The 17,635-nt window shown below is 35.2% G+C and overlaps 3 protein-coding genes across 4 annotated transcripts in view; all 3 read right to left on the bottom strand.

Moving 5' to 3' along the window:
* LOC102578881 (dihydroorotate dehydrogenase (quinone), mitochondrial) overlaps window positions 1-4,809 on the bottom strand; it is a 9,361-nt gene extending 4,552 nt beyond the window's left edge. Inside the window, exons 1-4 of the mRNA XM_006348491.2 lie at window positions 4,372-4,809; window positions 2,545-2,627; window positions 699-1,022; window positions 224-476 (exon numbers count right to left, since the gene is read on the bottom strand). Of these exons, the coding sequence (XP_006348553.1) occupies window positions 224-476; window positions 699-1,022; window positions 2,545-2,627; window positions 4,372-4,524 (813 nt within the window). The 5' untranslated portion in view covers window positions 4,525-4,809. The remainder of the gene's footprint in view (window positions 1-223; window positions 477-698; window positions 1,023-2,544; window positions 2,628-4,371) is intronic.
* Window positions 4,810-6,436: 1,627 nt separating this feature from the next.
* LOC102578537 (serine/threonine-protein phosphatase 2A activator) lies at window positions 6,437-10,551 on the bottom strand. Of its 2 annotated transcripts, none has more exons than XM_015309257.1 (3): window positions 9,835-10,551; window positions 8,064-8,562; window positions 6,437-6,892 (listed from the first exon to the last, which is right to left on the bottom strand). In XM_015309257.1, coding segments are annotated over exons 1-3 (1,128 nt in total). In that variant the 5' UTR covers window positions 10,463-10,551; the 3' UTR covers window positions 6,437-6,891. The 2 variants fall into 2 exon arrangements, with proteins under 2 accessions (XP_015164743.1, XP_006348552.1); XM_006348490.2 differs by having other exon boundaries at window positions 6,437-6,895; window positions 8,067-8,562.
* A 1,302-nt stretch (window positions 10,552-11,853) lies between these two features.
* LOC102578214 (probable prefoldin subunit 5) lies at window positions 11,854-17,053 on the bottom strand. Its single transcript, XM_006348489.1, has 4 exons — window positions 16,787-17,053; window positions 15,566-15,669; window positions 14,193-14,270; window positions 11,854-12,260 (listed from the first exon to the last, which is right to left on the bottom strand). The coding sequence occupies exons 1-4, from the start codon at window positions 16,962-16,964 to the stop codon at window positions 12,177-12,179; spliced, it is 444 nt and encodes a 147-aa protein (XP_006348551.1). The 5' UTR covers window positions 16,965-17,053; the 3' UTR covers window positions 11,854-12,176.
* Window positions 17,054-17,635: the final 582 nt, after the last annotated feature.

Raw genomic sequence — 17,635 nt, 5'->3', positions numbered from 1 at the left:
ACAGGTGTCCTGGTCCTTCAGGCTGCAAAATGGCAGTCTAATACATAATCTTTTTCATTCTAGAAGATGATTAAATAAAAAAACAAATTTATACACTTCTGTAGAAACTAGATCACAAAAGCATTAAGTTCACATACACACAACAAAAAGGAATACCAAACAGGAGTAACCCAAGAGCATGCAAATAAACAAGCAAAAGAAACATATAGTTTCAGACATCTACCAAGTAGTCAGCATACTGAGATAATGTATGAACTCCTTGTACATAATCTGCTGCAGCATCTTCACTTGTCTTGTTCTTTCCAAGGTTAACACCAAGAATACCAGGACCAGCTTTCCCTCCATGCTTGACTTCATCTCCTGCTGGAGATGAAGTACTAGATGTTTCCAACTTTCTCTTACCATGCTGAGCACCCAACCTTTTGGCGACGGCAACGATTCCTTCACTATTGAAGCCACACCTATTGATTAAAGCACTGCCACCAAAAAAAGGATTCTTACTTTTACAACTTCCACAATCAAGCACTTTGATCTTCTTTTTTTATTTTTGATAAGCATCAAGCTTTTTAATTATTAAAGATATAGAAATGAACTTCACTGGGAAAACCACAAGAAAAGTAAGAACAGTTCACGATCAGAAAACATAATAGATGTTAATCGTGAGTTGGTGACATAATCTGATTAGATATACATCTTACCCTTCATTTGGCAACCTAAATATACGTGGTTTTGGGTTGCCTTCCTGTGGAATGGGAGTTACTGAGCCAACCTCAACAAAACCAAAACCTAATCCAAGCAAGCCTTCAACGGCCTCAGCATTCTTGTCAAAACCTGCAGCAAGACCAACAGGATTTGAGAACCTTCTTCCCCATACATCAAGGCCCAATATAGGAAGATCAGGCCTCTTCTCCCTTGGAACCCATCCTCGGGCTGCAGCAGAGACTGCAAGTCTGTGAGCAACCTCCGGATCCAGAAATGCAAAGAATGGATTTACAAGCTTTGTTGCTGAGAATAGCCAGCCACTGCACGTATTTTGGAACATAAATGTTATTTTCACCCAAAACTTGTAATAGACAACAATAGATGCAGTTCAGCCAAGGGAAAGAAGGAAAACAGGAATTAGTTTGATCTACTTAAATAAGCCAACAAGCCAAAGGACATAATCTCACAAATCAAACTGCAAATACAAATATGCAGAAATCTTTTTGTACCTATAACATCCAAGTAACTCAAACCAACAAGCTCGTTGAAGGCACACCCAAATCCTTGTACTATTCTACCGTTGGCAAAAAAATCGATCTGATTGAAGAGCCAACAGAAAGCATAGGCAATCAACCAATTCCCTCTAATTTAAGGAAAACCCCAAAGAAATAAATATTCACTGATGATTATTTGGAAATGTATTGCATTGCTAAGCCTTCATAAGGAGAACGAAGAGCAGACAATGGAACACACCTCCTTTGGCACTTATGTGGGTGCTTTGAAGAAAGAACAACGAAACAGCTTTTGAACGAGCAGAAAGTAAATTTATACAGTTGAGGTCACTCTTTTCAGTAAATTTATTGGTCAATTTTCAAGGGTGACGCACAACCATAGTAGAGAACCATATAATGCAGGTTCTCTATCTTTTGTGTACGACTTGTATACAAAAGATTCACCCACATCAATAAATTCATTACATATCAGTAAATAAAATAAATACTCACAACTGAGCAATTTTATCACAGTGAAACCACTTCTAGGGTAGCACCCCCATGAAACAACAACCACACATATATTCTCATAAATTCAGTTTTAAGCCAACACACGTATGAAGCACCAACTAGCATCATTTTCTCTTTCCATCTCACGAGCAACTAAGGGAAGCATTTTTATGAATTTTATAGGTCGTTTCAACTTACTTGGGAGTTGGGACTGAGGTATGGCTTCTTTGTATGGGGATTGGAGAACAAGATATAGACCAGATCCCTCAACATTTGCTGAACCATCCACATCTAATGTCTACTAAGAGTGTTTCGTCCAGTAAAATAATGTAAAAATCATCTCCAACCCCAGCCACACCCCTCTAGAAAAGCAAGAAGTTAAGAAGTCTTAACCCAAAAAAAATAAATGCTGGCAGCTTTATTATCTCTCTCCTCCTTTCCTGAGGACACATTATTGAGTTGATAAGCCAAAAATTATCTCTGAACTGGAATCCTACTACTGTTGGCCTTGGTTGAGTCTCATAACTAGATATGCTGAAGTCCAAAGAAGAACAGTAAGCTTCATGCATCCTCACAAATATCATAATCCAAATCAGAAGAATGCCTTCAGATGATAAGTTGCAGGTACCTCTTTCTTTCTCTTCTTGTGTGTGCCTGTGTGTGTATATTCAATAAATGTGCCCAAAAAAATTACACCACATTACCATTTAATTTTCTTTGTTTGGTTCACAACAGGATTCATGAAAAGAAATCTATACAGAACACGTGCATTTATTTGTCTCTCAACTCTTCTACAGCCAATGCTGTAAAAGTAAATATCTCAAAGATATAAATTCAGTACCAGAAGGTGGCCTCATCAACTGTACTTGCATAAGCTCCCCCAGCTATTAGTAGACCAATTGTGGCTCCTGTAAGCAACCTTCCCTACAGTTTTAACCAAGATACTGAAGTGAAATACAAGAAGAATGCAGAAGAAATTACTAACCCTAGTAAAAGCATAAGTAAATTTAAATACAGCTCCTGCACTCATAGGCGATTATCATATGCCACATTCTAAACCTCAGGCCATCAAAATTAAAATTGGGGAAATTTCTGGATGGAACTTCCAATATCCTCGAGAAAAAGGTAAACGCTTTTTTAATAAATGTGTTACTTCATTTACTTGGAATGGCTAAGCTAATCAAATCCATTGATGAATTCATGAGAATGTTTCAGGAAAGAAAAAAAAAGGAAATAAGAAGAAACGCTCAAAAATGATTCAGTATCCCCAACTTGAATTAATCTAAAGAAAAATTAAATACTTCTTCATGTCCCATTTTTATGCCATTGGAAGTTACTTCTTTTTCTCTACTGCATGATTTATCCTAGTGAGTCCAAAATCTTGTGCCAACATCCTTTTTTTATGACAAGTTACTCAAAATCCAACCATGTACCAATCAAATACAAACTTTGGCAATTTGTATCAACTCTATTTCAACCATAAAGATTCTCTATATAACTTTTTTATAACTATGATATCCGGGACAGCTTGCACGCACATTGACTAATTCCACGGGTTACCTGCTACCTCCTACCAATACATGTACCCGCAAACTTTGTCCTATACTTCTCAGCAAGAAAATTACACTATAATTAAACTAGTAGTCTAAGAAAATAAAGATTCTCTATAGAACTATTTTTATAACTGTAGTATCCGCCTATCCGGGATAGCTTGCACCCAGTGGCGGAGCTAGCAATTTCATCAAGGGTGTTCAAGAATTTTTTTTTTAATAAGTGAGTTGAATGTTATTTACTTAACCTAATGATTCTACCATGAACGATCTCAACATTTGTCAATATCAAATATAAACAATCGAGTTTTTCTTCTTCTTTTTGATGCATTGATTTTATATGATAAAAATATATGATTATTGTTTTTAAAGTGAAATATTGATAGAACAAATGCGTCTAGCTTTACGAAACATAAATCACCCTAGTAGAAAAAAAAATTCTTAAAAAAGAAGAAGAAGATAAAGCGCATATATTGATTTTAGCCTTGAGTTTAAAGTTGTTAACATATATAAACACAAATAATGTAAAATGGTGGCTTTTTTGTTTTCACCATTCGAAAGTGCATTATATCCTAGATAAAAATTAGAAATACATGATATCTAAATATTCAAAATTAAAATAATGTATCCATATATGTTATTCTATAACATTAAAATTGTAATATTAATAATTAAGAAACTTGAGGAACATAATAATGGTGTGTGAGGTTGTGTTCTGCTCTCAAAATAAAACCAAAATAGTTGTGCGCTCACGAGATTCAAACTTGCGCACCTCGGGTGGAAATGAACATGCTTAACCACTGTGCCACGGAAGAACTTATGTTAAGGTTGTTCAACATTAATTATTTATCCCTTAAATTCAGAATTTAACCTCTCTATACGGTGTAATTTTCCGGCGAAGGGTGGTCAGCTGACCACCCTTGGATGGCTGTAGCTCCGCCACTGCTTGCACCCACCTCGACTAATTCCTACCTCATACCAATACAGGTACCAAGTAACTCTATCATATACTTCTCACCAAGGTAAAACCTCTATTATTAAAGTAGTACTCTTAAGTTAACAAAACTAAAGATACAAAACTATAAAACCAAATAGAAAAAACATAAGAAAGGAAGTACCTTTTTTGAAGAATGAGGAACCTTAGGTAGTGGAGGAGTTGGAGGAACATTAGCTGAAGAAGTGCAATAATGTCTAGGAGGAGCAGAGCTTGGTTTTATTAGCTTGCGATACAAGCTTTCTCTAATCAATGCAAATCCAACCTTTTGTTTCATTTTCTTTAACAAATTGAAAAAACCAAATCTTTAATAACCAAACACTTCAAACTTTACAACCCCAAATGCTCAAAAAAATTCAAGAAGATTTGTAGAGATACAGCCAACTGATGACAATATGATTCAAATGACTGAAAAGGGTATCTGGGGTAGCAGAGTATGAGTGAAAATGGGTGTGTGGGAGGTGGGGTTGGGGGTAGGGTAAAGGTTTGTTCTTGAAAAGGAAGATGAGAGGTTTTAGCACAGACGAAAGGGGGAAGAGAAAAACCCTTTTCTTGATTTTATTAGGCTTTGGTATATATGCCTTTTTCGAAAAGTTATAAAAAAAATTATGCTTTAATTTCTTTTACACTTTTTTTAAAAAAAAAAAACATTGTTGTAATTGACTTCTTAAATTAAAAGTTTTTAAAATGTGATAGGTACTTTTGAGGGTATTAGAATTTTGTGTGACCTAATATAGGTTAAGATTCGATTCACATATATTAATGTTTATATTAAGATAGATTGTTTATGTCATATTTCTTGAATCTTGTATGAATGCGGGATGCGGGATACTTTGTTGGGTTGTCCTTCTTTTAGAATTTGTGTGATGCACAAATAATATTTGGATGATTTAGTTATATCAAATTATAATTTTCTTGTTTGAACATTTTAAATTTGATTGATTTTATAAAATCTCAATTGTCATATTGTTTCTCTATACAATATTTATCGGACAATAAGAAAGATTGCTATTAAACCGAACAAATTATATGATTATCGAATAACTATTTGCAGAATTTCAAAATATCAAATTCAAGTTGCTTATTGTTATAGAACTTATTCACTCTTTTATTTTCATAATAAATGGAGTGATATTCTCAATTTTGTCACAAATTGAAGGCCAAAAATAAAGATTTTTTATGTTTGTAAATAGTCTCTTGTTTTTGGATAATTGTGGTGTTCAAGTTCGTTTGCGCGCACTTCGATTAATTTCACGATATGTCACATTCCGTCAGCGTTAAGTATTAGTTAACTCTATCCATTATAGCTTAAAGACAAATTGAAGATAAATCACATGATATTTTTCTTTCATTTGTTTGATTATTTTTTTTCTTGATTTACTAATCTCTTTATTTTACAAAGATAGCTTCTGAAACATCTTCTTTGAACATAAGACTATCTACCCATTGTCAAAGGTTTTTCTTCGAAATTATCTGAACAGGTCAATCCTCCCATTTCGTTTGTTTTAGCAACTTATCCTAAAGTCTCCTCGCTAAAAGCTTCCGGCCGACGACAAAGGAAGCAACTCGTCTGCTATGGCTGAACGACTTTTTTCTTTCACAATAAGACCTGAACGATTATCCCTATCTTCAGTAACTTACGAATTCGGACAAAGAAAATACAGTTTCATATGTGAGTTTTCTCCTTTAAGATTAATTAATTATTGTAAAACATAAGGTATGGTTTTTCCTAGAGAAACAAAAATGAGATATCTTCTTGTCCTACAAGCTTATGTTGTTTTTAAAGTGTCCAATAAATAAGATGAGAATCGTAATTAATTTTTTTCCTAGCAATCAAAACAAATTATGAAGTTGATATGATATTATATTTTAAAGTAATGCAATGAAATGTTTTACTCGAAAAAAAATATGATATGAACTTTTTTCTATACCACAAGATGGCTTCAAAAATATTTTAGAGATGCCAATAAATAAGAACATAAGGACAATAACAACTCCATTTGTTTCAATTTATTTATCTAATTTTGACTTAAATAATTTTAAAAAGCATAAAAGACTTTTATTTCCTATGTTCTTAAATTGAAGACATATATAAAATATATCGAAATGTCTTTTAATCTTGTGGTTTTAAATGCCACTTAAAGAGACCAAAAAAAGAAAAAAGATATTTTTTTAAATAGACTAAAAAGAAGAGTAAAACAAAAACGGAGACCATTATACTTCCCCAGGAAAAGGAATTTCATGGTATTTGTCACAACTCACAAGGATTGCAGAGACATATTTGTCAAAAGTTTAGACTACCACTCTGCAACTGGAGTAATTTACAACATATTACCATGAAAGTATCTTCAAGATCACTTTTATAACAACAATATTCAAAATCTAGACAATAAGCTGGTGGAAGGTAGTATAGGTATCCGGTAGAATAGTCAAGGTACGGGCAAGCTGACCCAGACATCACTGTTATCAAAACGAAAACTGCCGATGAAGAACAGGCTGATACATTAGAAGCATCAAATGGTGTAGATGTTTGCTGCCAAAATATTAGAATGTAATGTTTCCTCCATCACTATATAGCTGCTGATAAATAGGAAGCTATATATGACTGACCCCTGGCTCGGAAAAAAGACCTACAATCACATCATAGCCTGGATGAAAGAGCAAAGAAAATTAAGCTTCAGATTTGCAGAGATGCCAAAGAATCATATAATAAGCCCGAAATCATATAATGACTTGTGAAATTGCAAGATATACAGGTGAGAAAGTAAAAGGTTCATTTATTGTTAGTATGATAAATTAAAAGATACCAATGCATCTCATCGATCTAGTCGTTATCTTTAGAGTGATGCTCCCACAATGTACCAAGATAAACTACCATGTTAACGACATCCAAGATAGAGTGGTAAGAGGACTCTGGGGAAACCTGGTGCATGATTGAGAACGTAAAAAATAATGGATCAAGAATTAAAGAAGATACTAAAAAGGGAGAATCACAGACATCTAGATTTAAATGTGTCCCACGCAAACTGTACTCAGATGTTGGAAGAACTTGTATCAAGGGGATGCTAGATCTGCACTTTCTGATATTGGTAAAACAAGTCAAAATGGAGAGACCCTGCAGGAGACGAGTCATGTTTTGGGATTTGGTGGTCAATTGCAACAAGCTAATAACCTGAGATTTGTGAAGTACACCCAATCGGGGATACGCAGGAAGTAGAACCATGATGTGTTGTAACAATTATCTTCATAGTATCTTATACTAGTTATGATGGGCTTCTAAACTTTCAAACACTTGAGACTAAACTTCTTACAGCTTGTATAATTTAACAAATGCCCAAAAAAATTAAGCCATTCATACCTCTTTGGAAATTTATTTTGAAGTAGCAAAAAGGTTTAAATTTGACCCTATACTACCTGAAATTACTCGATTTTGCACTCCGCCATACTCTTGGCCCATTCATAACCTTATCATTGTCTCATTGTTGCCCATGCCATCAACAAAGTTCCAGCGTGGAGTGGGTTGACTCCACGTATCAAAATTCTTTCGAGGAAACAGGCCCAAATTCACGCTTCAACTTTTGACTATGGTTTAAAATTACATACTCCAAATACTAACAAGTATCAGTAAGTCGGGACAAGATGGTAAAGGGTAAAACTTACCTCTAGTTGGTTAAGGTTTCATGATGCAAAACTAAAATTCTAACTAATCCCCAGAAAAGGGATGAGTTTAAAGACTAGCAAAGCCATAAGGAACTGAAATACTTCTATAACCAATATATTTATAAAGCTTAGAGAAAAAGGTGAAAATAAGATGCATACCATTGGATAATGGAGCCAAAAAGGAAATGCTGCATGATAGGAACCTTCTGCAGAACTTCAATCTTGTACATCTTAAGTAAGCCACTGTTTACCTTGTTCCAATTGGGTACACCACTAATGTCATCTAACATGGGCGAGTGCTCTGCAAACACTCCCTTCTTCACCTTCATTATGAACACAATACATGAGAGATAAAGATATTCATTTGCAAAGTTCTCCAAGATATCTTTGTTATGAATAGATTTTGGTTTCATGTACTTGTGATCAATCAACTGAGACGACCCAAATATAAAAGGTAAGAAGTGGTAGTCATCTAGTCCCCAAACCCCATGGGACCCAGCAGGCTCTAGGCAATAGGTTACTTGCAACTTCCTCATCAAATCCAAGTAGTTGACAAAAACCCTTGACACCAGAGCTTGATAGTCCTCTTCTTTCACAACTCCTAATCTTGCTAAACAATACAACCATGCTGCAAAATTTGTCTCATGTCCGGTACCTATATAACAGACGTGATTAGTTCTAGGAATTAATATTAATTTGTTCTAGGAAGGCCAGTTATAGAAAGCCAACAGTCATGTGCACTTAAAGGTTCTAAAGGGATAGTTAAAACGTATAAAATAGTTCTATAGCATAATCCAGCAAAGTAAGAGCTCAAATCAAAGGAGCAGAAAATTCCTTAAAGTAGATTGAAAAGTACAGTCATTTTCATGTAACTTTTTATATCATTGGTGTATCAAGAAAAGGAATCAGATGCTGAAGATAGGCTACTCTGTTGTTCTCCATCAAAACTGAATTTAAATCAGCACAAGAAGAAAACAAATGTTGTCATGCTCAATCTCTAAACATAAGCACAAAATGCAAATGTGCCTATGAACAGGGGCAGACACACTAGTTTTTTCCAGAGGGGGAAAAAGCTTTAGAAATGATTTATTTTTTACCCTCTTAGCATTATTAAAACTTATTACATATTTGTTGATGCATCTTTACATCCACCAACACTATCTCATAGGAAGATGAGGTGAACACTGTGAAATGATTGCTAAGGGCAGACATATCAACAATTCAACTGAGATATTTATAGCAACATAATATTCAACACTTCATGTATTATGATTCTTTTAATAACTATAGTATTATGATAATTATATAACACATGTTTTGTTTCTTATGAAGTAAATTTTATTAAACTGGTTGAACTCCCGTATACAGGATTGTTATATTACACACCATTATACAATCCCACAAGAAAAAAGCTGCGGCAGAGCATCAGTCTGAGATGAATGTATCATATATTACTATCATCTATGTTGCTCGGACTCTTCAAAATGTCAACGGTTGCGTGTCGGATTTGCCAAAAGTAGTGTATTTTTGGAGAATCCGACACGGGTGCGGCATCAAAAGTGAAGAGTCGGTGCAACTTAGACTAACATTAACATTTTATGTTAGAACCACATCTTAGCATTAATTACATTTCCTCCAACTAGTACACAACTGAACTCATTTCTCAACTCTGGAGCAGTAATAGTAGTACTCAACCATAATCAAGTACTCATTCTCCAATCGTTTTACAAGAAAAGTTTCCGCAACTCTAATTACTCTAAGAAAAACAACAAAACTTCAACAACTTAACGTCAGTTAATCGCACATAGTTAACACTGCCTATGTGACCTTCTGCAGAGGATTTTCATAGCTGAGCTCAACTAATTCGCGATTGAGGCTAATTGATTGATAACAGCACAATAAACGAAACTAAAACCAAAAAGCATACCATAATCAATTCTGCTGGAATTGCCAAAGCTATCAGTAAAGTAAGGAACAAGCTCAACAGTAGCCGAGTGAAGATCCGGAGGCAGAAACTGAAGCAAGAATGACTCAGCATCACAACTCATACGTTCATGCCACGTCCGGTACGCCAAGTTCCCATATCGAGACGACAGTGGTGCTAAAGGGATCTCATCAACGTAGACACTTAGGGTTTCAAGCACGGAAACAATGGCTAACACTACAGGCGACTCATGGCAAGGATCTGAGAGTTTATGTGAACGAATAGACTCCGATAGTAGAACCACGAACCCGAGGAAGTTCTGGCAAGTGGGAGATGATTGAAACTGAACGATGTCGTTTTGGTTGTGGATTTTCTTCACCGGAGTTTGGAAATGGTAAGGAGGAGTTAACGGAACGACTCTCTGTGATTGAGGAACTGGTGTTCGCATGATGATTTCTCTGTTATTGGCTGGTGGAAGGTTGACGGCTGGAGCACGGATGGGGATGTAGTTGGGATTAGGATCAGGAGGCGGTGATGGGAACGCGGTAGGTCCACCGCAGTTGACGCAGGCTCCGCCGTCGTGGTGGTGGTGGAAGGCGGTGGACGGTCGTGGGTTGTGATGGGGTTCCATTTCTGTAACACTGGAAAAGAATGAATTTTAAATTATGCAGAAAAAGGAAGAATGAGGAGAAAGGTAAAGGTAAGGGGAATATTTCATGTTCTTTTTTATTTTCTAAGAAAAAGAAATATAATTTTTTTTATTGGAATATCTTTTTGATATTTTAAACTATTAATTATTATAACTTATAATTTTAAAATATAAAAGGTGGTAAATGCAAGAGTGCGGTGATCATAGTAGCCCCTCAGACATGCTCTTTGTACAAGCAAGTAAAGAGCTAATGAGGATAGTGACCACAAGCTTCGCTTATACGTTCGACATGCAGTTAGCTTAAAACATGTTTTCATCATGTGGTCGAATTCGCGCACCTCTATGAAACAACCTATCATCACTTTAGATAGGAGCAAAATGGATGACTTAAACGGAAAGTAAGTTCTCTTGATCGATATATCGTACGACGTAATGGATATCCCGATCTAGATCCAATCAAATTCACGATTAAAATTTTTAAAACTTAAATCTCAAATTTTTAATTGTAACATATAGCTTGTGTTTGGACATCATATATGAACTCAATATTTGAACATGTGATTTTGAATCATAATTTCAAATCTCAAAATCTCAAAAAAAAAAATGATTTGGGGATTCCAAATCATAACTTTAATTTTATTTTAAAATGTAAATTTGATCTATAAGTATATAGTTTATATATAAAAAGAAGCCCGTGAAAAGATTATTCATACCATATGAAAGAATTATATTAAAAAATAACTAGTTATTATTATTGTTGACTAATAAATCTTATGTGTATTTAAAAATTTGTAATCACAAACATTTATAGATGAATCATGAAACTTGCAATTTATCAATGCAACGATTAATTAGAATATTTTGATATCTTATTTATGAATTATGATTTGTTCATTTGGTAAAATTATATAGAAATAATTTTTTTTATTATTATTTCACAACTTATGAGGTTTTCTTATTTATGAGATACAACACAACTTAAAAAGTAAATTGTAGTATGACAGTTCCAAACTTGTTATGTTATTCTTGAGCCACAAGTCTTTCAAAACAACCTCTACCATAAAAAAGGTAAGGACGTAAGGTCTGCATACACACCACACACCCACCCTCCCCACTCACTTATGGAAAAGTTAGGGGCATAAGGTCTACATACATCCCTCCCCACCCCACTTAATTGTGGAGAAAAAACGTAAGATCTGCATACACACCACCCTCCCCGTTCCCCACTCACTTGTGGGATCACACTGAGCATGTGTTGTAATTTTACTGTAACAACACCTTTTTGTCTTCCCATACACACACACAGTTGAAATAGAAACTTGAGCAGCAGTAGAAGTAGAGCTGTACTATGGTTGCACCAACTAAACGACATACCAAGGTAAATCATAAACTTCTTGCCATCAACCAATGTTTGCTACAATGGAACAGATGATCATCAATCATCTGTTTCTCGCGAAAGGTAAAAATAACACAGGGAAAAAGTGGGGGTGAAATGGAGGGAGGTCCGTTGAACACTCGTTGAACTTCGACTCCACAGCTCCAGCAATACTAATTTAGACAGCATTTGGTACTCGTAAAGTTCTTTGAAGCACATGAACTCGTTGAGTTATCAACGAAGGAACCTCCACAAACGTTAACTTTTTAAAATGTTACAAGTAGGCACCCAAAAAAACGAAAATAAAAATAAAAATATAATCTATTGTGCTGGAGCAAGTTGTCTCAATTTAGCTTGCAAGATAACACCAGTTTCATCAGCAATACTTTTCTTCTTCGTCGCAACCTGCATTTGTACAAATGATTTACTAAATCAAGAAGGTGCTTTCCATAACAAATGGCAAAAATGATTAGAGTTGTTTTTTACCAAACTAGAAATCCAAGGAAATCCTTGCAATATCATCTGCATAACATATATTAAAGGATAGAAAGATACTCCCTCCATTTCAATTTGTTTGTCTTGCTTTCTTGATGTGAAGCTAAGCAAGGACATTGGAAATGCACGGAAAGAATAGAAGTAGAGGAGTGGTCAGTTGCTGGAGAACGTCAAGGGAAAAGGGTATGAGAAGGATAAGAACAGGGAAGTAGTAGATAGGAAGGAAGGAGAACATCAACGTCACAACAGAAGGAAAAACCTGAATTCGAACAGGTGGCACATCGAGAAGGGGAAAATCTGAAGATTCGGAGGTATAGAATAGAATACATATGAACCATTTGAAGGAATATTGAAGCTGCAACTTATAGATCTTTCACAGGAAGGAAACTACGATAATGAAAAGCACGAAAGAATTGATAGGTCAGTTTAGGAACCCATATTGTTGAAATTTTAGCACAGCCTTTTCACATATAAATGTGTGGTAGGTTAACATGGAGAAGTTATATGAGCAGGTAGTTGTAGGCATTTCAAAGATATCGGGAATAAGGTGGGGTTTATACTTGAAGATAACAAGTTTAATTTAACTACCGGGATGCCTTATGTTGCCATTTGATACCTCTGAAATTCTTCTCTATTTTATTTTGTACCAGTTGCTTATGCTTGAGAAAGGTGGCATTGAATCCAACCTCCTGCCTTGATCGACTCCTCCATTCATCGCCTACCATGGAAACCTCAACTCTCCCAATCTCCTTTTAGGGATTACACTAGTCCCTCCGTTCATCTAAGCTAAGCAATAGACTCTAGGGGTCTGACCTTTTCCCTACAATCATTACCCTTAGCGACTTTCCTCTCTGGGGGTTATCTGTCTGTGGGACTGGCGAACCAATGAGATAGACCAGGTTCAAACTCAAGCTTGTGAGCTTACAAAAGTCATAATTCTGATAAGGAAATGAAGAAGGTTTCTCCAGGAACCTGTTCTGGATGGAACTTGTAACAACATGAAGGGGAAAAGTTCAGACAATCTCCAACACCCTTCTCTCAAAACCTAAATGCAGGTGGAAGTGATAAATGAGAAAGTAAAAAGGGAATGGCATATAAACACTATAGCCTTCTAATGATATCTGTCCTAGAGAGAAGACATCCATGAAGTCCACATTAAAGGTGGGTAATCCTGCAATGCAAGCTTTTTGAGCAAGGGTAAGCAGCTTGTTAAGCTATCTTACCATGATATAAGGAGGAGAAAGGCGATACATATTCTTTCTAAACCACTTGCCATTGACTGAGAGAATGTTACTAAATACTCAAAAACCTTTTTGTAGATATTAAATGTCCAACTTATTTTTCTGAACTCTTCTTTACGACAGAAATTAAGCTTATGCCAGTAACAACACTGTTCTTGATGATTTTTCTTAATGAGTTTAGCCATGTAGAGTGTGTGTGTGTGTGTGTGTGTGTGTTGCATATGCCTTGACAGAGGCCACATGATGTTCTCTAAAACCAACTTCTTGTATATTTGCAATAGGTGTACACAGCTGAGAACGCCTTGAAACCCATTAAAATAATTTTTTCAATTTACTTTTTCTCACATCAATCACCTCAAATATAGAAGGTTGGGTTACATTAGATAGATGAAATAAGACGATATATCAATAGCCATAGATCAGCAGAAATATCAGGTAGGATTGTTACAGATAGGGTACTCAGTACACCAGAAATGAAACCCCCGAGAAGTTTTCTAGCATGGAGAATTTATGTCAAATTAGAACACAAATAAACTAAAATAAACAGCTCAAAACTTGCATATAAATTCGCTCCACCAAGTGAAACAAAATGGATACTTACATCAAGAAGCTGCTCGTAGTTGGACTTTAGCAGGCTGATTTTCCGCTCACAGTAATCTTTTCCTTCTGTCATAGTTTTCTATTCAAATAAAAAAAAGAGAACAATCTTAGGGCTTGAACCTTCTAGTAATAAAACCATGTGAAAAGATAATATATGGCTTTCTATAAATGAAATAACTGGAGCATGGAACAACGAACGTGTTCTTTTCAATAATGCTACAACTACAGTCCCTTAGACTCATGAGACATCGCCTACTAAGGACCAGCGTCCAAGGACATGCCAGACTGCTGATCTTACTTAAGCACTCAACGTCACAAATAGCTTTATTTCTTGAAAAAGTAAAGGTAAATGGATGATCCAGGAACTGCATATAACATACTTCTAGGTACATGAAAGATACATCTTTGAAGAGAAATATAACTTATGTAGACCTATAAAGACCAGAAAATCCAGAATAAATATCCAACTACCTAAACCTAAGAAAACTAAATAACTAGAAGTGGTAAAAGTAAGTGTCTACTAGACTTCTTCTTCAGTCCAAACAGAAGATCATAACCATAAAAAGATATTTAGCATGTCGAAAGAATTTTCTGAATTAATCATAACTACGTTGCTTTCAGCATATAGCAACAAAACCCATTACACTTTCCTGGAAAATAAACAATTCATTAGCACAGAGGAAAGCTCAATCTCTGCAAACAACCCTCCTCAAACAGACAATACCAATTATGAGCCCACATAGAGAAGGTAAAAACCAGGAAAAAGAAAGTCTGCCTAGAGCAACACAATTCAAACAGTCTCACGTTCCTCAAGAATCCAAAGCAAGTATGTCAGTCACAACCAAGGTACATTACCAATGAACTTAGAATATGCTCCCCCATACAACTCTCTTTCCAGTTTGCTACACTTCAAAATGTTTGAGACCAACATTTCTATACTACTTACTCAACCCCCAAAATACAAGTCCATTAAACTATTCAATATGTAAATTTCTGATATGGTTTTTCTTATGACTTAAATCAAACTAACTTTTCAACTACTGTGTTTATTTCCTTTCACCAATATAATTCAAAAGTCAAATTTAACTCCTTAAATTCCGTGGGAAATCAAACATTTACACATAAAATAAAACTTTGCTTAGAAATAACTATACACATGAAAAAAAAAGTCATCTTTACTTTAGTTGCATACACAGAAGCATCTCCAATGCTCACCCCATCCTAATTACCCCGGAAACCCATCAACCACCAAGCACCACAATTTTTTTTTATGTAAATTTAGATTATAGATCGTAGATTTATCGATTCAATTAGCAGAAATAGATAGCAAGCCAAATGTCCCAATTACAGATGCACCAACAGATAGATACATACCTCAACAAAATATCCAGTGCCAACATCTACCAAAACCTTATCAGCATCATCTAGTGTCCCCGGCACATATAAAGACGCTGTTAAAGGCACCAACATTTTCTTCCCTGAGGAAGACAACACAATAAGAAAAACAAAACACATATCAGTAAAGTCAAAAGAACAATCTTTTACACCTAATTCCTAAAAGAGTGTTTTTCAGTACAAGAGGGATACGAACCAACATTTTCTTCCCTGAGCAAGACACACAGTATAAAAAAACCAAAACCCATATCATGTTAGTAAGGTTTTCATTGATGATAACAAGGTCAACTTGGCGGTATACAAGAGACATACCAATCTCTCCGAAAGATACCCAATGCTCTATACAAACAGGAACTACATGGATGCATCATGAAAATAAGGATACTACTCATTGATTGAGCAAAACTCATCTCCACCCCATCTCATAAACTTCACAATAAAGTCAAAAGCACAATCTTTTACGCCTAATTCATAAAAGGATATTTTGCATTACAAGAAGGATATCAACCAACATTTTCTTCCCTTAGCAAGATAACCAAAACCCATATCATAAATTTCACAATGAAGTCAAAAGAACAATCTTCTACACCTAATTCCTAAAAGGGTGTTTTGCAGTAAAAGAGTGACACAAGCAACAATTTATTCCCTGAGCAAGAAAACACAGTATCAAAAACCAAAACCCATATCATAAATTTCACAATAAAGTCAAAAGAACAATCTTTACCACCTAATTCCTAAAAGGCTGTGTTGCAGTACAAGAGTGACACAAACCAACATTTTTTTCCCTGAGCAAGACAGCACTGTATAATAAACCAAAACTCATATCATAAATTTCACAATAAAATTAAAACACCAATCTTTTACACCTAATTCCTAAAAGGGTGGTGTTTTGCAGTACAAGAGTGACACAAACCAACATTTTTTTTCCCTGAGCAAGACAACACTGTATAATAAACCAAAACTCATATCATAAATTTCACAATAAAATTAAAACACCAATCTTTTACACCTAATTCCTAAAAGGGTGGTGTTTTGCAGTACAAGAGTGACACAAACCAACATTTTCTTCCCTGAGCAAGACAACACATCATAACAAACCAAAACCCATATCATAAATTTCACAATAAACTAAAAAAAAAAAACAATCTTTTACACCTAATTCCCAAAAGGGTATTTACCAGAATGAGAATGAACACAAACCTTGAGGGCGTAGTGACAGATCTTGAAGGGCATTAGATGCGATTTCGAGTCGAGTAGTTGCAGTACGGATATTGTTGAGGCTATCTTGAAGGAGGTTCACTTCTAGATCGGCTTGTTCTTTGAGTGCTTTTAGTTGCTCCACACTCATCTTCTCTATTTCAAGTGTTCTTGACGCCATTTTCAATTGCCCCCTTCTTCCCAAAAACCCTCTCTGCTGCTGCTAGAGGTAGCTTGAGGTCTCGCAAAGTGTTGAATAGTTGAGCTTATTGGAGTTGATTTTAGTTTTTGTTTATTTTTATTTATGTATTAAAAATAATATATATAGCATAGCTTTTATAAAAACATTTGTTTAGAAAAGTATTTTCTTTTTTGGTAACCATGGTAAAATATTATCATTACCATCAAAGAACAATCATCATCATTATAACACCCCGACTTTTCAAAACGTCTAAATTAACTCGTATCTTCGTAGAAAGACAAGGAGGGCGAGTAATAAATTCAAAATGATGTGGTATGTCATATTTTAAGTGTTCAAGGGTTGTATCTCAAGTTTTAAAGTTAAGTAAGTGACAAAATAAAAGTTGGCGAAAGTTATCGTAAGTTCTTTTTTAAAGATTTGTCTAAATTTTGGGTCAAATGTCTTGGATGTTTTCTCCCAATATATAAAGAGTTAAAAGTCCTATCACTCATTAAATCGAAGGCCTACGAGTCTAGTTTGCAACGCACAAAACTCCGTATCAAACCGATATCAGAGCAAAAAGTTATAAGGGTTTACTAGGGATTGCAGGGGTAGAATCCGGGTCAGGTAAAAAATATGGTATGTCGGCTTATTTAACATTTTAAGCCATG

This window comes from Solanum tuberosum, unplaced genomic scaffold (genome assembly GCF_000226075.1).
Source record: "Solanum tuberosum cultivar DM 1-3 516 R44 unplaced genomic scaffold, SolTub_3.0 scf00098, whole genome shotgun sequence".
NCBI classification, from domain to species: domain Eukaryota; kingdom Viridiplantae; phylum Streptophyta; class Magnoliopsida; order Solanales; family Solanaceae; genus Solanum; species Solanum tuberosum.
This window is presented reverse-complemented; position numbering and strand designations above follow the sequence as displayed.

Coding starts and splice junctions, on each gene's coding strand:
- LOC102578214 (XM_006348489.1), bottom strand. CDS start 16,964: ATGGCGTCAAGAACACTTGAAATAGAGAAGATGAGTGTGGAGCAACTA. Junction 15,670..16,786: donor TCTGTCACTACGCCCTCAAG/GTTTGTGTTCAT, acceptor TGTCTTCCTCAG/GGAAGAAAATGTTGGTGCCT. Junction 14,271..15,565: donor GCACTGGATATTTTGTTGAG/GTATGTATCTAT, acceptor TTATTTGAATAG/AAAACTATGACAGAAGGAAA.
- LOC102578537 (XM_006348490.2), bottom strand. CDS start 10,462: ATGGAACCCCATCACAACCCACGACCGTCCACCGCCTTCCACCACCAC. Junction 8,563..9,834: donor TTCCAGCAGAATTGATTATG/GTATGCTTTTTG, acceptor TCTGTTATATAG/GTACCGGACATGAGACAAAT.